At 40.6% G+C, this 26836-nt stretch overlaps 2 protein-coding genes across 3 annotated transcripts; one reads left to right on the top strand and one right to left on the bottom strand.

The window, feature by feature from the left end:
- Positions 1 to 21: 21 nt before the first annotated feature.
- Positions 22 to 15935, bottom strand: LOC5503481 (katanin p80 WD40 repeat-containing subunit B1). 2 transcript variants are annotated; one of them, XM_032371834.2, is made up of 25 exons: positions 15673 to 15935; positions 14779 to 14843; positions 14567 to 14697; positions 13569 to 13686; positions 11338 to 11438; positions 11224 to 11265; positions 11010 to 11093; positions 10761 to 10876; positions 10272 to 10343; positions 8725 to 8785; positions 8330 to 8419; positions 8114 to 8167; positions 7837 to 7899; positions 7565 to 7629; positions 7115 to 7171; positions 6568 to 6683; positions 6095 to 6157; positions 5595 to 5662; positions 5204 to 5302; positions 4838 to 4940; positions 4248 to 4333; positions 3930 to 4006; positions 3522 to 3596; positions 2856 to 2975; positions 22 to 860 (listed from the first exon to the last, which is right to left on the bottom strand). In XM_032371834.2, the coding sequence occupies exons 1-25, from the start codon at positions 15681 to 15683 to the stop codon at positions 728 to 730; spliced, it is 2070 nt and encodes a 689-aa protein (XP_032227725.2). In that variant the 5' UTR covers positions 15684 to 15935; the 3' UTR covers positions 22 to 727. The 2 variants fall into 2 exon arrangements, with proteins under 2 accessions (XP_032227725.2, XP_032227726.2); XM_032371835.2 differs by lacking the exon at positions 14779 to 14843.
- Positions 15936 to 15967: 32 nt separating this feature from the next.
- Positions 15968 to 18582, top strand: LOC5503482 (UPF0598 protein CG30010). Its single transcript, XM_001624515.3, has 3 exons — positions 15968 to 16325; positions 17032 to 17080; positions 17234 to 18582. The coding sequence occupies exons 1-3, from the start codon at positions 16170 to 16172 to the stop codon at positions 17716 to 17718; spliced, it is 690 nt and encodes a 229-aa protein (XP_001624565.1). The 5' UTR covers positions 15968 to 16169; the 3' UTR covers positions 17719 to 18582.
- The last annotated feature ends 8254 nt before the right edge of the window (positions 18583 to 26836 follow it).

Raw genomic sequence — 26836 nt, 5'->3', positions numbered from 1 at the left:
ATAAAAATGATTGAGACCTGGTTGATACAAATAATTATTTATTCGCATTGTCAGAAACCACCTTACACAACTGTACAGAGCATTGTAAGAAATTAACTTGCACAACTCGAAAAAATAAGTTACGACAGTCTACCGCCATAAAAATAGTCTCGGGATCAACAATCGCGGGTTGCCTGTGGTTTTCGTATAGAAACAGATGAAGTGTAACAGGTCCCTTCCACCCCCCTCCCCTACCCTCATGGAGAAAGGCTAACATTTTACACCGTAAAAAACAACAACAACAACAACAACAACAAAATATGGCGCATACAATCAAACTATAAGCCAGTATTAAAACCCCATGATGGTATGAACAATATTTACAAATTCTTTGTCAATGCTTGACTTTTAGTTATATTCGAATGGTTTGACTCGAGTCGAATGTTTTCATTTAGTCACCGTTGCTTCATATTTTACAACTTCACGCGCGTCCCCTGTGCGCCTTCGTGCCAGCCTGCATCAGACAAGGCTAGAAACTCCTTCCATTGAACAAAACGCCAAGAATTGCATGAGTGCCATTTCGCCGCAAACTGCACTGGATAGATTCCACTGATAAGTTTTGAACAAGTGTTGTCTAGAAACTCCTCTCATTACACAAAGCGTCAACATATTTGCGTGTGCAATATTGCTGCAGCCTGCACTGGGTAGATTCAAATGATCTGTCTTTAATCTTTTGGCTATTTAGTGTTCAGTCGAGCGCGGCGAATGCGAGGCTCAGCTCGCGGTACAGGCTTCCCATCTTGCCAGAGATTGAGGTTTTGCTGGAGATGATGTTGCGAATTGCCATCAGGTGGGAATGGCAAGCCTGACACTTCTGGAATCTAAGTGAGAGAGGGAAAAAAGTGTCATTACTAGCCAGTGAGTTGAAAATAATTAAATAATATAAGAGACCACTCGGCTGATTAAGATAAGAATTAAGTTGGTGGTTATGACGGCGATGAAGTAATGGTGGTTTTGATAATGAAACAAGCGATGATGACGATGGTGATGATGATGGTGATGATGATGATGGTGATGATGATAATGGTGATGGTGATGATGCTGATTATGATGGTTTTGATGATGATGATGGCGATGAAGATGATGGTAATGATGACGATGATGATGATGGCGATGAAGATGATGGTAATGATGACGATGATGGTAATGATGACGATGGTGATGATGGTGATGATGATAATGGTGATGATGATGATGATGATGGCGATGAAGATGATGGTAATGATGGCGATGAAGATGATGGTAATGATGGCGATGAAGATGATGGTGATGATGACGATGATGATGATGGCGATGAAGATGATGGTAATGATGACGATGATGATGATGGTAATGATGGCGATGAAGATGACGGTAATGATGACGATGATGATGATGGCGATGAAAATGATGGTAATGATGACGATGATGATGATGGTAATGATGACGATGGTGATGATGATGATGATGATGGCGATGAAAACGATGGTAATGATGGCGATGAAAACGATGGTAATGATGGCGATGAAGATGATGGTAATGATGGCGATGAAGATGATGGTGATGATGGCGGTGAAGATGATGGTAATGATGACGATGGTGATGATGGTGATGATGATGATGATGGCGATGAAGATGATGGTAATGAAGGCGATGAAGACGATGGTAATGATGGCGATGAAGATGATGGTGATGATGACGATGATGATGATGGCGATGAAGATGATGGTAATGATGACGATGATGATGATGGCGATGAAGATGATGGTAATGATGACGATGATGAAGATGATGATGATGATGATGGTAATGATGACGATGATGATGATGATGACGATGATGATTATGATGACGATGATGATGATGGTGATGATGATAATGGTGGTGGTGATGGTGATGATGATGATGATAATGGTGGTGGTGATGATGCTGATTATGATGGTTTTGATGATTATGACGGCGATGAAGATGATGGTAATGATGACGATGATGGAGATTGTCGATCAGGCACTCCATTGCTATTATTTACAATGGAACTATCTGGCAGATTGGTAAGCGCTGAAAAAAAGTTTTTTGTTTCGTTATATTGCCGTAAAAACCTTCCCATGAATCAAACTCCGGTTAGCTCTCCTCTTCGGAAAAAGAAAATAACTGTTCAATTTCAATCACCTAAAACGTCACTAAAAAGATTGAACAGCAAACGCAGCAAAGACGAGTTTTATCTTGTTTGTGGGATTAATTTCAAGACATCTGGGCAGGGGTCTGGGCAGGCGAGTTTCTTCAATGTAAATATCGCACAGTTGGACTCGAAGAAAATGTTACAAAACTTTTTGGTAAACTTAGATCAGATATTTCCAGAAGAATACGCAAAACCTTAAACGGAAGATTGACTCGTTAGTCAAAAGAGAGAAAATTCTGAATGAAGATAAGGCATTGAATGGCTTCTTTTATAATTCGTCGCGTGATATTTCCACGGAGGACGCCGTTTCGAATGCGGGCTTATTATCCCGCAGCGGATATACGTTTCATGCATGCGCTAGTCATTGTGGGCTCAAATAGTGGCCAGTAATTAATGAACGGAGCATGCGCTCTGGATCTCCCGTCCACGATCGTGGACGGCGGTTTGATCAAACGAACTTGCGACCCATGGCAGAGGTATCTTTTCCTCGCGAACTCCAGCCCAGCGAAATACAGAGAAAAGAGGCCTCTGCTAGCAGGGAATAAAAACCCTGAGCGCGCGCAAGTTTGCCACCCCAAAAGTCACGTGATCTCTTAGCGCAAGTCCCCTATCGAAAATACAACAGTGTGTTAATTCACCGTGAACAGACAAGCCATACCTTTCCTCTCTCACTAAATCCACACCAACAGACACGGGTGGAGCGGCCATGTTGCTTTTGATAACAGGCGCGAAGTTCCTGAGAATTAGCTTGAGGGCAGACGCACCGGCTTGCACGTAGCTTCGTAGACAAAAACATTGAAATTGAATAAACAAACAAGAAAGCTACTGTTCTAAATAAGATTGAGCCTCCAGTGAAGTTTCATCTTTGGAAGCGAGCCACTAATATCACAGGGAATAAAATAAGGCACTTCTTATCCAAAAACAGTCAAACATAGTAGTCCTTTGCTGGGCAGTCTTTGCGGGCACTCCCTTGTGGTCGAAGGGAAGAATGCAATTGATCTTTGGGATTGCCTCTAAGGTTATTAGTACTCCTTCCCGACTGCCTGTAATGACTGGACCCCTCATCTTTGCATGGTTCCCAGAAACAGCTAAGCAATAATTCAGGGAAAAGTGCACTTTTGAAGCTGTTTATAGGGTGGTATCATTGAGTAAGCCCCTACAGAGCTATAGAGCGAGAATTTAAAGTGTATATGTGTAAATGAATATGTTGACACATATTCTGACAGGACCTAGAGTAAACACATCAGAATGCCTCCAGCAACCCCAAATACACCAATCAGCTAGCACTTTAAGGTCTTGTGCAGGGCAACAAGGTGACACGTACCTTTCATATTTACTATGAAACAATTCCTTCAAATTTGGGAGAATCAATAAGCAGATGCCAAGGTTCCAAAGCGTCCTGAAAACAGAAAAAAAGGAAAAAAAAGATTTAACTGGAAGCACGATTCACCTTCCCCACTACTCCCCACAACCTTCTTCAACGAGGTCAAGCGCTGTCGTTGTGGGAAAAAGCGGGGAAGGTGAACGGCATAAAAGCTACCACACTATGGTGTATATGGTGTGTATGGTGTATGTGTGTGTATGGTGTATATGGTGTATGTGTGTGTGTATGGTGTATGTGTGTGTGTATGGTGTATGTGTGTGTATGGTGAATATGGTGTATGTGTGTGTATGGTGTATATGGTGTATGTGTGTGTATGGTGTATGTAAACTACAACAAGTGTAAACTCACTGTTTGAGGCAGAGCACATTGAGGACATCAACTAGGATCGCTTGATCATTCATGTTAACTGCAGTCTCAACAGAGGTCTGAGAAATAAGGCACTATCAGAATTCTGTCTTTCTGTCTGTCTGTCTGTCTGTCTATTAACTCCACTTTTGTGAGAAAATAAAGAAAGTTCTAGGGCTACTGACAAAAGACCAACCAAGATGTCTTAGGGTGTTCACTTTTAGAGTAAGCACCAATCAAAAGTGTGCTCTTCATGTGACAAAATTAACAGCTTTAGCTGAAGTAATACTGTGAGTAGAATAGGGTTCTATTGTTTCAAACCTTGACTTCTCCATCCGCCCAATAGCGAGCAACCAGGGAGAGGTTCCTCTGCCTTGCCGCCATTATTGCGCAGATAGATGCATGACCTGTGAACAGGTGAACAAAGTTTTATAGAATGCTATAAAAATAGACAACTGACACAAGGTGGAAATGATATGTTTTGTGCCTCTTATTTTACAAGTTATGTACTGTTTTTAAAAGTGGGTATTCATACATACCATGGCACCTGGGGTGGGTGGTAGGAAAATAAGGGGGGGGGGGGGGGGGTTGGAAGAAGAAGAATATGTATAGGGGGAGCCAGTAGGTAAACTATGCATAATGGTATAGAATGACAGAAGTTAAAAACAAATAAAGGAGGTATGGGATATTTCAAAGAGCTCTCGAAATGTAAAGCAACCTAACATATGTTCTAGTACAAGGTTTATGATCAGGAGGTAAGACCAGGTATACTAGCCAAATGCAAAGGGAAGAATGAAAACGAGTTATGGCCCTTTTATGGCCCTTCACTGGAGAAGGTCAATCAGCAGTAGTTTGAAGAATATTAAAGACTGCAGCGACTTGAGGGAAGGATGAGTTCTTTTTTAACTTACTTTTTGATAAAGAAGACAGGGTCTCAGCTTCTGACACTTGTAGTTCCGGGGACTTGAAGTTTGGCTCATGGCCTTGTGAAATGACATTTTCAACAACAGCGGCCTAGAAAACAACCATGGTGAAACTGAGCATGAAGTATAAATACAACATGTAATCAGTATCTACTAAGTGCATTTAACTACACCTAAGTAGACTTGTACAAAATGCATGATAGTACTAGACAGATTACAGACAAGCTGTAAAAAACTAGGTGGTCTATGTAGGCAAGGAGGAATCAGTTGAAACAACACAAGGTTGAAATGGTGTTTTTCACTGACATAACATTTCAGCCTTGTGCTGATTGATTCCCCTTGTGACATACTTACCGGTAGGAAGTCAGCCATCTGAAGTCCTGCTGGCTTGTCCCTGTCGGACGGCACCATGTTGGCTGTAGGGGCTGGGGCTAAGCTAGGTTCCTTGACAGGCTAGATAAAACTACCAGTTAGTGCGCAAAACCCTAACAGCTAATTACCCCTTTTAAAATAGATAATGGTCATATAGTTTTGAATGAGATAATGAAACCTATAAATAATGGACCTCCATTAAGGGCATAAGATCTATATTGTGGATGGTCACAATCATTTTTGTCAGTACATATATGGAGGTGCCGCTGTACAATAAAGATGGAAATAAGGGAAAAACTTGTTGAATAGACACTATCTATTCTTTTCCAGTAAAATGCTGTGAGATAGATATGCTGTGTTTTGTTAAACCAACCTTAGTTTGTTTAAAAGGTTCTTGCTTAGTGACAGGTCTGGCTGGAACTTCTTTGACTGGCTCTGGTACTGTCAAAGGAAAACAAAGAGCATGACAAGGCAGTTCTCAAACATGCTCAAGATTTTACACTTTGCAGTTTAAAAAAATAGCAAACACCTATGAAAAAATACATCTATTATATAGATATTGATAAAATATCAGGTTTTCTCTAATGTGAAAACTAAATTGTGAAGGTGATGTCTAAAAAAAATACAAAAGTCTGTTTGCAAGGTAACTTTAAAATAAACACCCACAATTAAGGTCTGATACTTTACTAGCGATATTTGTTTGGATATTTGTTTACTTGCTAAAATAAGCCGATGGAAATGGATACTTTGTGTGAATAGGTATTGTGCGGGAGCGTAACATGGCAGCATGATTGGCCTTCTTTAATGGAGGCATGTTATTTTCAGTTTCACTGAGCTTTTGGTAAGGAGGAAGGATTGAATTGTAGTGCTTACCTGGTGTGTCATCTAAGGGAGCCACAAACGGCTCATGCTTCTTTCGAAGAGGTGGGCTTCGATCTGAAGTTGAAAGATGGCAAGAAACAATAAAAATAGGAATGACAGTCCTGTGGTGAAATGTGAACAAAAATGTTCTTGTTTAGTATTTGTATAATGCAAATTAACATCACAAGACATGATCAAATGCACTTCACTTGCAACCAACTTTACTTGTCAGAAAATGGGCTGTGTGTACAATAAGCACTCGTTCTAAAGATCGTGCAACAGGCAATAGTCCCCAGCATTTTCTATTAAGTCTGCCAATACAGGCTAATAAAGACTGGTGACAGGCAGAGAGGTGAGAGGCAGGAGCTCTAGCTTAACAACTTACTTGAAAAAATAAAATAAAATAAATCAAACAAACAAACCAAAAGATCCCTAATGATTCACAAGCCTATAAAATGTAATAAAGGTTTGAGGAGTATACATACCCAATTTGGATCTTTCTTGGAACACTTCATCAGCATTCTCCTTTTCATCTGGACCTTCCTTCTCCTCTGGATCTGTGTTTGGTTCCTCCTTCAGCTGTGGAGCTTCCCTAACTGACCTAGTATGTAAATGCCATAAAATCTTGTTTTACAGTACCCACCTCGAGAATTACCATATCTAGATTTAGCGAAAAGGGTGCAAAATTTTCCCCCTTCTAAAGCGCTCTCTTTGGATAAGCATCCAAACCCATCCTCTAACAATGATGCTCAAGGAAGAGAGACACAGAAATCAGAGTGATCTCTGAGTTGCTTCTGAAACACAGCATTTGCTCTAGTTTTATTACTTGACTTGTGAAAGGTATTTAATATTATCCATACAACACCTATCTGAGCATGAAATAAATATTTGAGTAAGCAGCTTGACAAGGAGCCTAAACCAGGATTTCAAGAACAGAATGTTGTGTCATGTCAAATCATCTTGAGCCAAATAACGGTTCCTATCTATTCAAACTTGTGTATTGTATCTAAACTTGGTGTAACTCTAGCTTACTTTTGTTTTGTGGAAGTTGTTGGTGGTCTTTCTGTATTGAAGTTCCTTCTTGGTGGACTAAGGAGCAAACCACAAATCATGTGTAACAAGCAAGGTCTCACAAAATATTTTTCCTAACACCTTTATTTTATTCTCAGTGAACCAAGCATGTTTTTGTTGACAAGGATTTAAAAAGTGGCTTGGTAATAACTGCTTTTCCCTATTGTTACCCTCAGTTGTCAATGAACAGGGTTAAGAAAATATGAACAGTGAAACCTCAATATAATGATGATATGGCATGGTTTTCTTGATAATATTGTAAAGCATAGAAAAACATTAAGTTGAATTTATTTCCCCTATGTCTTATGGTTGGCAGGGCCAGAAATCAATATTGTTATAGCAGGAATATTGACATTTCACTGTACAGTACACAGCTAAAAGTTGGTTCAACACATTCTAGGTGAAACATACGTTTTAGTTGAGGGAACCCCTTTCAGGACAGGGTTGATGCCAACAACAGGGGGATCTTGAGATTCCTTGGAAAAGAGAGTAAAAATAATAAGTTTTACTGGAACAAAGCAGGCCTGATAACAGTCACAAATTTTGTCACACACCAAAATGTTAAAGTTTTATGGCCAATTTATTGCAGCTCAAATTGTTAACAGTAATTGCCACAATTACACCGTGACAGCAGATTCTTGACATTTTTACTTAAAAATGCATACTGTATAGAAAATACTTACTCCGACGTGCTTTCCAACATCCCTGGTTTCTTCATTCAATTTGGTGATCATATTTTCTATGTGCTAAAGTTTAATAGAAAGAAAAATAATTTACAGGGAAATAGACTCATGTAAACTGCATGGCAACATGGTGTGCTTGTTTACTGTAGCCGTCGGAATAAGACCCAGTGTAATGTAAATCCAGAGTAATTCAGCCTATGGCTGCAATCCTGGATACAGTCAGCTGCAGGTTTATTATTTTCCTTTTATAAATCTAAAGTCTACTTTGTGAACTTACACCAATGTTGACCACCCAAACAGAAACATTTGTTTGTGAAAATCCAGCTCCAATCTGCAAAGAATAGATGAATAATTGGATACACAATTTACGGTATCAACAAAATGCCGGATCAAAAGTAATGTATCCTTGGACTACAAGAACATAGCCAACAAAAAACAATGATTTATTTGATGCTTCTAAAGAATCTATGAAGAAGTAAATCATCCCACTTACAAGCTGATTAGAATAAAAAGTGAAGTCACCAAGTTTGCCCCAGCCAAGGGGAAAGCTCTCGTAACACTTGATCGGCTCCCAGCCATACACCTAGAGAAGATATTGGCATTGGCAGATATTGACTTAAAATAGATAGCATACAAGTCATCAACAAATTTATAGCAGAATTTGTTGTCCCATGGCTGCTGAGAATTCAAATTCACTTCTTGTCTGTGAATAGCGCGAAGTCAATCAATACCACCTTGACCAATCAATTCCCTTGCTGTGTGCAGTCAAATGGTTTATGAAGCGACAGTGAAAACATGAAAGACACTGATTTAGACGATTGATTGACTACGCACTATATCGAAACGGACAAGTAATTTTATTACAAAACAACTCTACAAGCATATTACCTTAAGAGAATCTTGGGCACCACTAAACAGACATAATCCATCTGTATGGAACCCTATACACCTAACAAATAAATGAGAAAAGGTTAGAGGTTTTAATCTAGTTTTCCTAATGAGTGTTTCAATGAAGAGTCCAAGTTTTATATGTGGCCACTACACACACTGCTTGAAGTAGCAATAAGATTTGCGTGAATTTGGGGATTTACCTGATAGGATTAGTGTGAATTTGGGGATTTACCTGATAGGATTAGTGTGAATTTGGGGATTTACCTGATAGGATTAGTGTGAATTTGGGGATTTACCTGACAGGATTAGTGTGAATTTGGGGATTTACCTGATAGGATTAGTGTGAATTTGGGGATTTACCTGATAGGATTAGCATGAATTTGGGGATTTACCTGATAGGATTTGCGTGAATTTGGGGATTTACCTGATAGGGTTAGTGTGAATTTGGGGATTTACCTGACAGGATTAGTGTGAATTTGGGGATTTACCTGACAGGATTAGTGTGAATTTTGGGGATTTACCTGATAGGATTAGTGTGAATTTGGGGATTTACCTGACAGGATTAGTGTGAATTTGGGGATTTACCTGACAGGATTAGTGTGAATTTGGGATTTACCTGACAGGATTAGTGTGAATTTGGGGATTTACCTGACAGGATTAGTGTGAATTTGGGGATTTACCTGGCAGGATAAGTGTGAATTTGGGGATTTACCTGATAGGATTAGTGTGAATTTGGGGATTTACCTGATAGGATTAGTGTGAATTTGGGGATTTACCTGATAGGATTAGTGTGAATTTGGGGATTTACCTGATAGGATTAGCATGAATTTGGGGATTTACCTGACAGGATTAGTGTGAATTTGGGGATTTATTTGACAGGATTAGTGTGAATTTGGGGATTTACCTGATAGGATTAGTGTGAATTTGGGGATTTACCTGACAGGATTAGTGTGAATTTGGGGCTTTACCTGACAGGATTAGTGTGAATTTGGGGATTTACCTGACAGGATTAGTGTGAATTTGGGGATTTACCTGGCAGGATTAGCGTGAATTTGGGGATTTACCTGGCAGGATTAGCGTGAATTTGGGGATTTACCTGGCAGGATTAGCGTGAATTTGGGGATTTACCTGACATGATTAGTGTGAATTTGGGGATTTACCTGGCAGGATTAGTGTGAATTTGGGGATCTACCTGGCAGGATAAGTGTGAATTTGGGGATTTACCTGGCAGGATTAGTGTGAATTTGGGGATCTACCTGATAGGATTAGTGTGAATTTGGGGATTTACCTGATAGGATTAGTGTGAATTTGGGGATTTACCTGATAGGATTAGTGTGAATTTGGGGATTTACCTGATAGGATTAGTGTGAATTTGGGGATTTACCTGATAGGATTAGTGTGAATTTGGGGATTTACCTGATAGGATTAGTGTGAATTTGGGGATTTACCTGATAGGATTAGTGTGAATTTGGGGATTTACCTGATAGGATTAGTGTGAATTTGGGGATTTACCTGATAGGATTAGTGTGAATTTGGGGATTTACCTGATAGGATGAGTTTCTGGCTCTGTACTTGACACTAGCTCAAATGTTTCTAAATCCCAGTATTTTACAGTTCTGTAAAATAAATACAGACACAAAAACACTTTAGTCAGTTAGTTCTTGTATTTTTGCTAACATTCATTCTTAGTATGGCAGGTCTTTCTCTTGAATTTTTTTCTCTCTACACCACTGGTCCCTTTTAGCCCCCCCCCCCCCCCTAATTCCTGTAGAAAAGCTCCCAAAGATGCAGTAGATCCTTTACCCACACCTTCAATAGCAAATGTTACTTCAAGCACAAGCTCAATACCACATTGCACAATTGCAGAATAATAGAACATTGTGTCTCAAATTTCCTGAAGTCTAAAATTTGCTAAAAATTGACTGAATTAAAATCTCCTAGATTCTATTGTAGGACGTTTTTCCTTTTGAAATGTCTTGACATTTAAGTACAAAATTAAACAAACAGTTGTCCCACAGTATCATCCAGTATACCTGTCTGAGCTACCAGTAGCTAATAAAAACTCCTTGGGGTGAAATTCTGCGCAGTTCACAGGCCCAGTGTGCATCTTGAAGTCATTTATAATCTTACCAGCTGTCAAGTCCCATAACTACATAGAACAGACAATTTTGGAAGTTAACATTCTTTAGTAAACTATTCTTAAACGAAACCTCCACTTTTCTCCATATAGGGTACCCACTATTCTACTTCATCAAATTTTGTTGCCAGTGCCTGTTAATTACCTTAGCAGCGCCATCCTCCCCTCCAGATATAATCCAACGTCCATCGGGACTGAAGCGGAGATGATTGACACAGTCTGTGTGACCCTGATACATCACATCACAAGTTACTTAGTACAGTTGGGTTTAGCAAAAAGCAAACTAGTGGCAAACTAAGAAAATAATTTCATGAGTTCATATGGTATTTTTTAAAATATATATATGCCTGGAACATTACCTTATATGTAAATATGCAACCTTTTCTTCTTATGTCCCAGAGCTAGAGGAAAAGAAAATTAATAGAGTTAGGGGAGCCTACTTAAGTATTCATATGTGCAGGCAACATTATTACCTTAAGGTTGGTATCAAGCGAGCCAGAAGCTACAAAGTCGCCAAATGGATGAAAATCAAGGCTTCGTATACTGCTTTTGTGGCCTGTTAGTGTTCTGAGGACTAAAGAAAACAGAAACACTTGAATCAGTAATATACTTGGGGAAAACTATCACGAAAAAGTCCAGACCATAACCGACCTAGTGGAAATCACCTACAGTAAAATAAAATTCCAGTAGAAAACATATAGACACAGACCCTTTTAGAAAAACATGGTTACTGCAGCTGAGCAGCCAACAAATTTAAAAACCTTTTAAGTTTTTCTAAGATGTAGAATTCTAAAATTTAATACCAGTGTGAACTTGAACAAATACAGTACAGCCTGAAAGAAACCTAACAGCGTTGTGCATGTTTTTTCCGCGTATTTTGAGTGTCGTGCATGCGCGGATTTTGCGTGTAAAACGCTGAGTGTACCACATGATCAGTGCGTGTAGTTTTCCTTTGTTATGCAGGAATGTATAATGAATTTATAATGCAGGGAGAACTATTGATAACGCCGAAAATAATTTCATACGAAAGCCACATAAAACGAAGACGTTTTAGTTGAAGCGTATGGCATGTATGTATTAAAATAACACGGTACGTTGTTTGTTCTCTCGGCTTGCGTACGACAAAACTAATCGAGTGCTTTAACGATTGTGACGTTTTTTATAGCAAATTCAAGCTTAGATATAGAGGTTTTTTTTCGAGAAGTCTGTTGGTTGCGCGAGTTTAAAAGCAAGAGAAAACAGTCATAGTTTACAGTAGTTGCTGCGACATTACACTGTCTTTGTTTTGCAAAGGAGAAAACAATCATAGTTTAGTTGCCGCCGACATTAACATGCTGTTGTCGTCAATGTTTTACAACAGCGTTTTCAACAAGCGAAATTTACAACACTTCCTAAACACAACAACATGTCATGCAAGTGACAAACAACAAGATGTAGTGTCTGACTAGCCGGCAAGACTTTGTATCCAGTGACTAGACTAGACAGATCTTCTAGCTGGCAAGACTTTGTATACAGTGACGAAGCGGTGTTACTTCGCACGTTTGTTTGTTGTTGGTAAAACTAACACATTGTCTGATCGCAAATTAGACTAACAAACTTTGTTTGACTCAGAAGTTTGGAAAAATTTGAGTGAAATCAATCTTTTCCTAGATGTAAAAATGCAAAGGATTTTTAGTAGGACGATTCAGTAGGGCGGCAGTGATTGTTTGACACGCCTTCGGTCCTATTTTGCTGTTCGACAAGTATAAAGTCGCACCGGCGCACAACTTTTACATTTATTCCTTTCGTGCATCAAGAACCTCTCTCCTACGTTACTGGTTACTGATGCCAAATTGACCCATGAATTGTATAGACTAAGGCTTCCGTTGTTATTTCGGTGCGATTTCATAAAACGGCTAAGAACAGTGATATTTGAAACGGTTTATGGTACTCGGTACGTAACAATTTTAGTAGCACGGAGCGCGGCTAAATATATTAGTTCACATTGATTCCTTCTTATTAATAAAAAAAAACTTTCTACTTTCGCTTGGTAAAACTACTTCTATTAAGCCAAATTAGGCATGACGTTTGTAGAGATCAGTTTTTATTGCCAATATAAATTAAAGGAGCTAAAGTTGTACCAGGCTATTGAATAGTGGAATTCTATCACATCGAATGCCAAATGCCCAAGTTTGCTTTTCGCATACAAATACATGGCATTGAGTTGTAGCCACAAATACTCTCAAGGGGTTTCGTAGAAGTTAATGAGGCAAACAGGTGCGTGTAGTTTGTTGAGTGAAGTCCACTCTAGGTGCGTGGAGTTTGAGTGTATGAATCTAATTACACTCAAACTACACGCAAAAAACTTAAAAAACACAAAGAAACAAAACGTGCAAAAAACATGCCCAAAATGTTAAGTTTCCTGCAGGCTGTACTGTACAACACTTATGTCAGAAAAAAACCAAAATTAATCGATCATAGCACAATCTTTATGCTATACTGGACATTTATCTGGAATTTGAGAAAAAATAAGACTTTTTAAGACCATAACCAAACTTTTCTCAAATTTAAGACCTTTTTAAGGCCTTTAAAACTTGAAATAACTTTTAAGACATTTCAAGACTTTTTAAGGTCCAGTGTGAACTATGAAAGTTTATATTAAATTACAGGCCCTGAGGTGGAGACGTCTTCATATTCAGATGTGTACAAATATCTTTGTACTTACTTTTGGCAGCTTCTAAATCCCAAATCTTGAGGGTCCCTGACTGTGAGCCTGCGACAACAAGGTCCTCTCCGGAATTAAACTGAACACACTCCACAGGGCTGGTGTGACCAGCAAGGCTCTAAAACAACCATTAGCACACGGGGTTACTGAAAAAACATAAGCTAAGGAGACTAGAATGGCTCTGAAACAATCATTAGCACACAGGGTTACTGAAAAAACATAAGCTAAGGAGACTAGAATGGCTCTGAAACAATCATTAGCACACGGGGTTACTGAAAAAACATAAGTTCAGGTCAGAGATGGTGTTACGTTGCATCAAGAATCCATTATTCTTCATACCATTCTTTAAGGCTACTGTAAATTCTGTTATTGTTTTTGCACTAAATTTGCTTTGAATGAAAAGCAAGTCAACTTTAAATCTTTACAGCTACAGTTTATATAGAAAATAGACGGAGGCTTTATAAAGATGGGAATTTCATCTGTGACAGGAAGAAATCACTTTCACAATGATTGTTAAAGCAGGAATTTGTCCAAATATTAGGCCAGGACATACAGTAGTATTTGGGTCACCAGAAATAGGAATTATCAACATAAATAGTGACTGGGTACAGTACAACATAAGAATTAAGAGATACCAGGGATGGGGTGTTCGCAGAGTTATAGGTACAGTACCGCTCTCGAACATATGGACACTGTTTGCGAAACTTTCGCTAACAGTGTTCGTGAAATTCTCAAACAACGTTCGCGACAGCCTCGTGCTTTCATCTCACTTGGTGTTTGGAATCGTTGATGAAACACTCGTTTTTCATATATTACGACTAAATGTTAGTAAGTTCAAGTGACACCTTCATTAAATTTCAATGGTCTGAGGAGGTTGTCAATAGATGGGAGGCATTTATTAGAGAGGGGAATTATTAGATTATTTACAGTTAGGGTTCTACTGTGTAGAAGTCTGGGCATAGACTGGGTTGTCTAGTAGCTAAACTCCACCAACATACCATGATGACGTTAGGTTGGCCAACAGCCCACATGTTCACCTTACGATCCTCTCCCCCTGTGACCATGACACGCCCTGTACTAGGTCCCAGGGACAAACAGTTGATATTAGAGCCATGAGCAACAAACTCTTCTGCAATCATAGATGTACAAATTGGTTAGAAAACTATTCAATGATACATAAACATAAATATATTCCGGTATATGTCTTCACCTTGAGCCAAGATACAGTTCATCCAGGTAAAAATGTTTAATACAGGCTTAGTGGGGCTGGTTGACCTATACAAAACAAGCTTGCATTAAAAATGTTTCCACCTGGATGAACTGAGTCGTTCATTGCTAAACTAAACATAAATACATATTTTTGTAATAAATCTGTGAGTCTATTTAAATTCAGAAGTTGCTAAACATGCTGATATGACTAATAATATTTATCAGGTTTGCACAATAACATGTGACAAATAAATGCAAGTCAAGGCAGATTCCAGCAAAGCAGAGCTTTTTGTTACATTTATGAAGAGTGTGGTATTGTTTCATTTATAATTTACTGAGCAAATCAAAGAATGACTACACAAAACCTTTGACATGCATTTTACAAAATAATCCTAGATGGAGGGAGATAATATGGTAAGTGAGATTTAGCTTTCTAGTTGACATTTTCTAACAATTTAAAACACACAAGATATACAGGAGCTCATGAAAGTAAGTGTATACTTGAAATTTTAGTAAAGAAATTTCACGGCTATTACAAAGTTACAAAAACACTTTGTACAATTACTGTACACATTCCTTCAAGTATAAATCACACATCACATGCCACAGGAAAAATAATTAAAAGAGATATTCTATTTCTACGTATATCAGCCTAGAATATGACAATATTGGACTCAGCAAGAGGGAGAAAGTTCCTTGGGGAACGATTACCGGCGTGAAAATATTCACAGGGAAGAGATAATGAAATAGGACTAATCTAAGTGCTTCCAGTCGTTTTGTAACAAACTCCAAGGCGAAGCATCTAAATTAACTACATGTCTACATCGTACCCATCTATTTAGGTAAAATTAAGCGTTAGTGGATTCTAAATTAATGAGAAAAAGGGAAAACTTACGTAGTTTCCATGCACGCTTGGCTTCAGTCGCCATGTTTCTTGACCGTTGTCGCGTTCGTAGGACTTCAAACAAATCCCAGAAATTCCACCAAATAAACCCTAAATTACACAACTCACATTATAATTGAACTGCAGTTGAGCATGACTGTAAACAAAATAGTCTAAAAGGATAGTTCCTCAATAAGAATGGGATAAAATTGACCACGCCGACCGAGCTCTGACAGGATAATTTAGTCGAAGTTGGCGCCTGCTCAACGTTTACGTCCTGCGGGCTTTTCAAATGAGCATGCGCCGTAGGTAGCACAATGCATTTTGCGATTGGTTTTCCGTTCAAAACAAATACAAAGATAGAAACGCGAACGTTCAGAGATAAACATTTTAATTGATTTTACGTAAAAAAAAAACACCCAACAGTTACCTGGAAATACCAGGCGGTGGACTCCCGAGACGATTACCCATAATTGTCTTGATTTCACGTCAAAGGTCCTTGAAGCAGTATGATTTTCACAGCGATGTTGCGAGCTCGGCCATCATCTTTTTTACACTCACAGACTGGGTGCCTGGTCTTAACGCGGTGCATTAGCTATGTACAAGGGCAGTCACCTGCCCCTAAAGTCAGAGAGTACTTCTATTACATCGACCATCAAGGACAGGTATGTTCTGGAATGATATATTTCATTGAATTGATAAAATACGATGCAAATTTTCAAAAAGCATGATTACGTTATTGACAAAAATAGAAATTCAACATCGCTGCTGATCAGACTATAGTCCATATAATGGAAAGCTTGTTATTATATTTAAGGTCCTTATGTATTTGAAGGGGACTGGTTCACAGTCTTCACACCTTGCCCATTGACACTCTGTCAGAAGTGAAAAAAAATATGGAATTATTCATTGAATATCATAGGGATAATCCTGGTTTACAGTCTCCATTATCTGGAATGGAACCCTGCCTTGAGTGCTTTAAACATTTATCAACCTTGTCTGTATTGTTAATCGACTGTTAGGGACTGATTGTTGGATAACAGACTAGGTGGTTCCTATTTTTCTGATCTATGTTTTTTTCGCAGCCATTTTGGTTGCTTGATAGTTAGATATTATTTTAATATCAAACTATTAATAGTTAGATATTAATATATACGAATAAACAGCTGCTCCTGGTCATGTATGGCACCAACATGTCAGTAACACATACACAATTAGCCAATCAGAAAGGGTGACATAACAGCAGCCGTGCTGCCCTATAAAAAGCTTTCATGCTTTTCCGGAAGAAGTGCTTAGAGGAGGCTGTTTTTAGAAAGTCTTAGTATAACACATTTGGAGAAGAACAAAAAAAAATCTTGTTTTCTTTTTCAGCTGTTTCTTGATGACACAAAAATAAAAAACTTTGTCACTTGTTTTAAAGGTAAGTCGTCATGCAAATGTTTATAATAAAAATCAAGGCAAAGGCACAATTTTTTTTCTATTTTCCTGTCCCCTTCCCTCTCTTTTTTTCCTGCACTTCACAACAGAAATCTTGTTGAGGTCTAGTGGAGTTCTACTTGATTTTTTTTTCCAGATAAACAGTTTCTGAGGTTTTTCTTCAGACGACTAAAAATAAACAAAACAGGTCGTTTTGATGACGAGTTTCCTTACATATCCCCATGTGGAGTTGAGAAGAACTACATTCGGTGTGAAGATCTCCCCATAGTATTCCACAAGTTAGAAACCTCACAAGATAACACATCCTTCAGCGTCTTGAAGTGTAATGGAGTTGAGGATGGAATGGATGTAGAATTTCAACCATCGAAAATTTGTATGCTGCCTGAGAGTGGAAGAGTTTACCACCCTGGCCCAGAAAAGGCAGGAGGTATAGGGCTCATTAAATCAAGCCTGGCTATTTCCCTCAGCTCGTACTTCGAGTACAAGGCTGGGAGCAGTGACGAGGATCCTCCATCTCATTTCAATTGGAATGGAGAATTGCATGAACTTGACAACTCACTCTGGGATCTTATAAGAAGTGACGAAATTGCAAGCCTACAAAAAAGACTTGGGGTCAAATAGATTGTCTTTGGCTGGATAACTGCATATATAATTATTTTATTAAAATTCTGGTGCATATATAATTATTTTATTAAAGTTCTGGTACAACAAATTATAGTGGGCAAACAGTAAAAGCGTGAAAGATTATTAAAACCAAATTGCACTATTTTGTACAATTACTACAGTAAATAGTAAATTGTCAATTTCCCTCACAAAATAGTGTGGCCGCAAAACCGAAACAGTGAGACAAAAGAAAACAAAAGAAAGCCAAAGTCACGGTCCAACTATTTTACTAAATACTAAAAAGTGGTGTTCCAGTTCCACTGTTTTCATCAAATTATACAAAGAGTACTATTTACTAACTAATCTTTCACGCTTTTACTGTTTGCACTCTAGTTTATTGAAAGAGAAAACAAAATTGAATATGATTGTCTTCTGTATAAAATGACTTTACAGACGAGATGCGAAATGAAATATTATCGCAGGCAAACTATAGAATAGTACTAGTTGCACCTTGCTCGAAAATGGACAGCAATAGATCCCAGACAGATATTATATACGAGAGAGTTTTAACCGTGTTTGCAAACACTAAACACTTGATTAACATTTGTGCGTTTTGAGTTCGGCTTGAATGTTAAGTGCGGATTCACATATAATTGGCTAAATCCTGTCCCGGAGAAACAAAAACACACGTACCGACAGTGGACAAAACCATAAACAAAAACAAGACTCCGTGTAGTGCGGATTGGCCCATAGAGTCATAAAAACAGGCGTTCACATTTGTGCATTTGTTATTTCACAGATTGCTATCCTGAAAAAAAAAAACTTGAGTACAGAAGTATAAATTATGAATGTCAATAGTTAAATTACAACACCATCAGAGACTGGATTGTTACATAACTTAGAGGTGTACATGGGAAAGGTTTGCGCTCGAAATTCTGGCTCGCGAGCCAGAGAATGTCGAGCGCAAAGAGAGTCCCGACTAAAGTCCCGAGAGGTCTGGACTATGGTCGTCCCAATAACACGGATTCGTTTGAATCCGTATACTTTTTGATACGTTTAGGACTTCCGTTTACACTAACACGCGCGCTGGATCCAGCAAATCCGGATACTTTAGAAAACGCCGTCGTAAGTGAATCAAAATGAATCCGTAGTGTGGACGGTGGAATCCGTATCAAAATGAAAACGATGGCGTCATATCGCATGCGCATATCATAGCAATGACATCACCCTGTACCTTTCAGTGTTTTCAAAAGTTTGAATCCGTGTTAGTGTGGACGGCTGGATCCAGGCGAACACGATGCGAAAACGATAATGTGGACGCGAATCAAGTGATGCGTTTTCGGCGAAACGAATCCGGATACATTTGAATCCGTGTTAGTGTGGACCCCTAAGAGAGTCCCAGGTCTGGACTACGAAAAGGTGTGCCCTGCACCTTCTGAATGTTTAGGATTTTTCTTGTGGGGGTGCGAAATCCGTAGAAGTTGACCTAATTTTCCCAGGGGGGGATGGTGAGGGATTTATTGAGTTCTATGATAAAAATGATAAAAATCTGATCATCCCCGAAAAAACAAAAAGGGATTATGCTTTGCAGTATCTCCACGGGACGTTTATTGTCGGAATTGGCTACATACCAGAGTGATCTAGCTTATGCTTTATAGTTTTGTCTACAAATAGCACGTCCATTGGAAACCAAAATGGACCTTCGACCTACGGGGGAGGGGGGGATGCGTTCGCACCCCTTGCATCCCCCTGGGTACGAGCCTGTAACACACGACGCCGACTTAAAGCCAATTTGGCTTTTCTATAATTTTATTGCCTGTTTTACACCATTTACACCATAAAAACTGAAATCACAATAATTAACTAGATACAGGACTACGAAGCGATGACTAAACTAAATATGTCTAAAACTACGGTGATTATGTAATCAAAGCACGAGGAATCAAGTTGTAAACCATCGTCGGAATAAATGCGTAATTATGCGATATCGAACTATCCAATAGGCAATATTCAAAGTAAGAAATCAGATACGTGCGCTACCCGCAAAGAAATGGAACGAAACATACCTTGATCCGGCTTTATCAGGGGAAATCGTCGTGTGCGTCTTTGATTGTCTTTGCACTGCCTGGCTCTAATTTTATCAGGTTACAGAGTTGAATAGTTAATTATTAGTGTAAAGGTTAATTAATATCTAATAAGCACAATAAGCACTGTTCGCTACACTCCCCCCTTAAATTGTCCGTCTTTCTCAGCTAATCTGTAGTACGCAGCCTCTCGCAGGTTGTGGTCCCGAAGTCGCCTATGCTGTCGTCAGCTAGTCGCCGGCTTCTTCGTGTGGCAGTAGCAGCACCAATTTCTGGACTGGTCTCTGGAGGTAGGTTGTTTGCTTGCATCGTCGCCCCGTGCGGCCCAGGGATAAGTCGCCATCAGCCACCTTGACGGAGCGCACCAGGCCATCGTGGCTTGTGAACGCCTCGACTACTCGTGCTAGGCGCCAATCGTTGCGATGAAGGCTCTCGTCCGTGACAATAACGATATCGCCGACCTCGAGGTTTCTTCTAGGACAAGTCCACTTCTGGCGTGTTGAGATATCGCCGACCTCGAGGTTTCTTCTAGGACGAGTCCACTTCTGGCGTGTTGAGATATCGCCGACCTCGAGGTTTCTTCTAGGACGAGTCCACTTCTGGCGTGTTGAGAGGGAGAGCAGGAACTCCTTCCTCCATCTGTTTCAGAACTCTGTCGTAAGGTGTTGCACTCTGCGCCAGCGCTTTCTCAGGTAGAGGTCCTCACGGTTGAAGACGCCAGGCGGTGCGGTGGAAGGACGACTGACGACTTCATCGTCAGGATATGGTTTGGCGTCAGCTTCTCGCAGCTGTCGGAATCTGTCGATAGGGGACGACTATTTACGATCGCCTCAGCTTCTTTGAGGAGGGTTCTCAGCGACTCGTCATCAAGTTGAGTTCCTTGGTTATACAGCAGGGAGTCGAGTATGTTCCGGACTGTGCGGATCTGGCGCTCCCATGAGACCCCTCGGGGTCTAACGTAACGTCGGGGACGTTACGTCCACCCAGTCGCAGTTCTCCTTTCGTAACTAGGTGCCAGCTCGCTGGTTATCCATCTCGGAGAGGGCACTCTGCAGTTTGTACCTGGTGCCGACAAAGTTTCAAAGTTTGTACAACGGTCTGATCTTAGTTGTCGCACGGGTCCTCGTCGTCCAACGAAGCGGCAATAGGCGTTCAGGAATGAGTTTGTGTCTAAGGAGCTCGCTGTCTCGATGTGCACGGGCCCGCGAAGCCATGCAGGTAAACAAGACACCATATCGTTCGACTTATCGACGCCCCTCCTTCGTGGTCCATGTTCCAAAGTAGTCTACCGCGTTGTAGGTTAATTAGTCCATCACCTAGACCGGTCCGAGCACTCATTTTACGAGAACAAGCGGGCTTAGGCTCAATTAAAAGCTTGTTTATTCAGGTTTTCAAAAATATCTTGGCGGCCCTGTGGAATGGTAGCTTTCATGTAGAAAATCGAGTTTTAATTTTCCTTGGTCGACCTGGCATCCGGCCGCCATTTTGTTCGTCAGAGGAAAACTCGCGTTATGAGCGGACGCTTATACAAACATTTTATTAAGCCCGTGAAGTGTTCTCTATCCTTGTCCAAGTTTATAATTTGTTTTTCTTAAAAGTTTATCAGTAAGAGATCGCTTTAAGTCTCTCTCTCCCTTGTCCCCCTACAAGCCCCTCCCTCGTATCCCTACAAGCCTCTCCCTAGTATCCTTACAAGCCTCTCCCCCTCGTATCCCTGCAAGCCTCTCCCTCGATCCTTACAAGCCTCTCCCCCTCTTATCACTGCAAGCCTCTCCCTCGTATCCCTACAAGCCCCTCAGCTTATCCCTTCAAGCCTCTTGTATCCATGCAAGCCTCTCCCTCGTATCCCTACAAGCCCCTCCCTCGTATTCCTTCAAGCCCCTCCGTCGTATCCCTGAAAGCCCCTCTCTCGTATCCCTGCAGGCCTCTCTCTTGTATCCCGGCAAGCCTCTCCCTCGTATCCCTACAAGCCCCTTCCTCGTATCCCTGCAAGCCTCTCATCCCTCGTATCCCCTCAGGCCTCTCTCTTGTATCCTTTCGAGCCTCGCTCTTGTATCCCGACAAGCCTCTCCCTCATATCACTACAAGCCCCTCCCTCGTATCCCTGCAAGCCTCTGCCTCGTATCCCTACAAGCCCCTCCCTGGTAACCTTACAAGCCTCTCACCCTCGTTTTCCTGCAAGCCTCTCCCTCGTATCCCTACAAGCCCCTCCCTCTTATTTCTTCGAGCCTCCCTCTTGTATCCCGGCAAGCCTCTCCCTCATATCCCTACAAGCCCCTCCCTCGTATCCCTACAAGCCCTTCCCTTGTATCCCTGAAAGCGTCTCTCTTGTATCCCGGCAAGCCTCTCCCTCATATCCCTACAAGCCCCTCCCTCGTATCCCTACAAGCCTCTCACTCATATCCCAAAAGCCCCTCAGCTTATCCCTTCAAGCCTCTCCCTCGTATCCCTACAAGCCCCTCCCTCGTATCCCTACAATCCTCTCTCTTGTATCCCTACAAGTCTCTCCCTCGTATCCCCAACAAGCCCCTCCCTCATCCTTACAAGCCTCTCCCTCGTGCAGGGTGCGAGCAAACCCTATGCCCATCTTGGCCTGCCCTTCTTCCACCGTATGGTATTGGTATGTGTCTTGTTACCACCTCTTTCAACATGGCGCGCCTGCATGGCCCTTAGCTAGAGTCTGTTGATTGCACGGTTCGGGTTTATCGTCCTGTATGATCAGTGACGAGAGAGTTCCCCGGTAACTCGTTGTTCCAGCACCGGTGACAGTGAGAGATGGATACCCTCACGACTAGCACGAAGTCCAGAGGGATTTATAATTCGATTACATCTCTCTTTGTGATGAGCTCAGTTTCAATTTCAGTCACAAGGTTAACACTTACAGGCGCATACCCAGGATTGGCTGAGGACAGGTGCGCATCCTCGAGAACCCAGGGCGACGCGGTCAGCATAACGAGGCGCGAGAGCGAGGTGGCAGAACTGCGACGCCCTGGGTTCCCGAGGATTGGGTGTGCACAGTCATAGGAATCATCTGGACAAAGGATGGTGTTTCACGATACTACAATAAAAAATGACCCACTTTTTGGTGACAAGGGGGGGGGGGGGGGAGGAATGGTGCGCGCGCATCCTGCACACCCCCTGTGGACGAGCCTCGCTTGCATCATATTCAAATAAACATCGTTTTTTCAATGTCTGTGTCGTTACAAAAATCCTTGATTACTGCCGAAGAAGCACGTTTTTAGGAAGGTTGCTAATTATACCGTTAGAAACGTCGTACATAATAGTGCTTGAAAAAGATTTGGAGTCTCGTTCTTTCCGACACGCCCCTCCCCATACACTACTGACCTTATAATAGAATTGCCACAAAGATGTCAAGTGCTGAAGGTTTCTACTTCTTGACTGGAGGTCTTTCTTTTCAGGCGGCTGGGCCGCTGGAAATAAATGTGCTCGTTTCTAGTGTTATGGACCAGCTAAACGAACGAAGTTGGGTCTCACTCGAGTTCAGAAGGTTGCTTACTGATTTGTTCACGTGGTAAACAAATACACAATTTACTTGTAAAACACTATACTCGCAGGAAGTTCTTGTATTACAATCGCGACACGCCCTTCTCGCAGCCTCGTCTAAAATATCTCTTCGCACAATTTTAAACTCGATAACCCCGCGACACAAAAATATACCACGTTATAAACCGGCTCCATAAGGTCTGTACTTTTTACGTCGCAGTGTGGCTTGTTATTTGATGAGCGCGAACGCATTATAACAGAGTTTGGTGGTCCTTGCTTCACTGCCCCCTTCTCCCCTTCCCTAATAATCTTACCGCCTCGTCCCCCTCCTTATTTCGAGGCCTGCTAGAGTGGAACCTGGTTTTGCAATATGCCTCGGCAGAAAAAAAAATGTATCGTGAAATCGAGTATTGGTAAATCGGGGATTTTACGATATAAAATATATTGAAAATATCGTTGTAGCGAGTAAATTATCAAACTATTACAAATTAATTATATTGTAACTGTACTCTGTATTGACATTAAGATATATTAGCTCCAGCAAACAGTTGAACATCAATGTTTTTATCCAAGAGGGCGGACTCTTTCCCAAGTCCCGGATGTACACAGGGTAACCATACATCACTAAACTTTAACATAATACTATATTTCCCTTTTAAAGTCTAACAATCTGCTAATCTGCCGACTCTTACAACGGAAATGAGAATGTTAGTAAGCAACAAACAATAAAGTTCAATATCCCGTATATGGTAATGTTCAAGTTTCATTCATAAGTCTTTGAGGGGGTTCACAATCCTGCCACTGCGGGTAGTGATTGGTGATGGCGCAGCCGTAGTAACGTTGTCGCTCTTAGCTGGCAGCACAGCAGGTGGTGTTGCTGGCTTTTCTTCACTTGCTGGTGCTGGTGGTTTCTGTTGGTGTTGCTGAGACCAAGGCACTTCTGTTTCTTCTTATCTGGCTGCCTTTCTCCGTCTCCACAATGTAAGATCTTGGCGACGCTGCCTGCGATGGTATCTTCCCCATCCGACTCTCTCCCTGTCCTGGATGTACACACGGTAACCATACATCACTAAACTATAGCATAGTACTACAGCTATTGCTCTCGGATTGACAGTTTATAATAGAAAAGAGCCAGATACAGAAATTGAAATTAATTAGCGGCGCACTGATGTAAACACGCCACCAAACATTAAAACCGTCTCAACTAAAACTCTTTGTAAAACTTCAAAAAGTCTATAAAGAGTATGATGTGTGATTATTTTTCCTACCATTGATGAAACATATTGGCATTTCAAGTAAAATTAGGTGTTATTATTCACTTTTCTTAAACGGGCTGTGTCGACAGCATTTTGCAAATGGCGGCGGGTGCGACATTGACCAAGGTGACTTCAAACTCCTTGGCATAACGTCATCGATGACGTCACGAGAAACAGAAATACTTATATTTCTCTATCCTATGCTCCTTAACAAATTGAATTTAAGATTTCAGTTAGTCCCTATTTCAATCAGCGACTTGTAAAACATTAAAAACGAATTATCATCTCAGTTGACTTGTTTCTAGGAGTGCTCTTACAAAAAAACATATCTAAACTTATATATTCCTTATTTGGAAAAACTGTATGATTCTTGTCATGCTATCGGGTTGATGATAAAGTGAGTGATATTCGGGAATAAATCGGAGTCGGTTTGGTTGTGAATCGGTACACAATTGTATACCGGTGTATTTTCATGAAAAATTTCCCTATAAAGCTAAGTGAATTGTTGTTGAGTGTTTTTATTATTAATTTGTCTGATGTCTAAAGCCTCACATCATCTCTGTCTAAAGCCTCACATCATCTCTGGTTGTGAATCAAAGTTGGACTCCTCCATTGGTAATGGTGAAGTTTTTCCTCATGATTATGAGATCTTTCGCAGAGATAGAATAACATGTGATAACCCTGGTGGAGGGGTATTTCTTGCTATTCACAACAGCATACTTGCTACACACAACTTTTCCACGTATTATTCTAACTGGTGACTTCAATGTACCAGATATAATATGGGAACAGTCATCAATTGCTCCAAATCCACAATATTGGTATTCTTTAAATCGAAAAATGTTGGACCTTCCCAACAAGAGAGGAATCAAGATTGGATTTAGTTCTTACTACCAACTCTGACTTAATAAGTAACCTTCATGGCTTAGATGGCATCAGTAATCATTCAATAGTATCATTTGACCTGAATGTATCAATTAAAGTTAACAAGAAAAAGCCTCGATATGTCTATAAATTTCACAAGACTGACTTTGATGCAGTTAGGACAGATGCTGAGGAACTTAGTAACAACTTCTTTGCTAGAGAACCCTCACGGTATTCTGTAGAGCAAAATTGGCAGATGTTTATAGAAGGATTACTGGAGATTGCTAATAAAAGAATCCCCATGAAAAAACTAGGCTCGTGGAGTGATGCCCCATGCATTACAAGGGAGCATAAGAGATTGCTTAGGAAAAGAAAGAGGCTCTACAATAATTATAAGAAGTTTGGAAATGCAGCAGATGATAAGCAAAAATATCGTCGGTTCCAAAAAGAGCTAAAAGCGACATTATGCAAGTCCCAAGATGACTACATTGCAGAGATTCTAAATATAGATCCGAAGAGCAAACTAAAGAAATTCTGGTCATATATTAAAACAAAAAGACAGGACCAGATAGGAATCCCTCCTTTGAGGAGTAAAACTGGACTTAAGGTTGACAGCCTAAGCAAAGCTGAAACCTTGAATGCTCAATTCCAACAAGTGTTTACAATGGAAGATCTGTCATGTATTCCTGAAAAGAACTCTAGTGGTGTAACAAGCATGGAAGAAATCAGTTTTAACCCTGAGGGAATAAAAAAGCTTCTTCAAGACCTGGACAGTAAAAAGGCTAGGGGGCCTGATGAAATCCCCACCAAGATAATTAAAGAAACTGCTGCCGAAATAACCGAGATGGTATCCTTCCTATTTAATCAATCTTATAAGTTAGGCCAACTTCCAAAAGATTGGTGCAGCGCAAACATTGTACCTATTTTCAAGAGAGGAGCTAAGCAAGACCCTAGTAATTATAGACCTGTCTCTCTCACAACAGTTCTGTGTAAGGTGATGAAGCATGTAGTGTATGGAAGTATTATGCATCATTTCAGCCTTGTCAAAACAGGCCGGCTGGCGGCCAGAATCGCAGGCTACTCTCATTTCTCGGCCGGGTACTTTTGCTCAAAATTTCAAAAATAAAAGCATGATTCCAGACGCTACTTGCCGTTTCTTTCATTAAATCTCTGTCAGTTTTCTGATAGCTTCCGTAATCTGAAAACTGTCGTTTTTTCCCTTCTCTGATGTATGTGTGACATCGTTGTTTACGCTGTGCGAAAACTACCGGCAACACGTAAGTACAGGAGCAAACAGGAGTGGTGCAATTAGCGGGCGCCCGCACGATGCACGGGAATTTACGAACTGCCGAGCCTCGTTTTGAAGTCTGGAAGTTTCGCACAAACTTTAACATGTCCACCAGACGAAAACGCAGGATTACGCACTTT

The sequence above is a fragment of the Nematostella vectensis genome, chromosome 13 (genome assembly GCF_932526225.1).
Source record: "Nematostella vectensis chromosome 13, jaNemVect1.1, whole genome shotgun sequence".
In the NCBI taxonomy this organism is placed as follows: domain Eukaryota; kingdom Metazoa; phylum Cnidaria; class Anthozoa; order Actiniaria; family Edwardsiidae; genus Nematostella; species Nematostella vectensis.
Note: the sequence above shows the minus strand (reverse complement) of the source record. Positions and strands in the feature narration are given on the sequence as shown.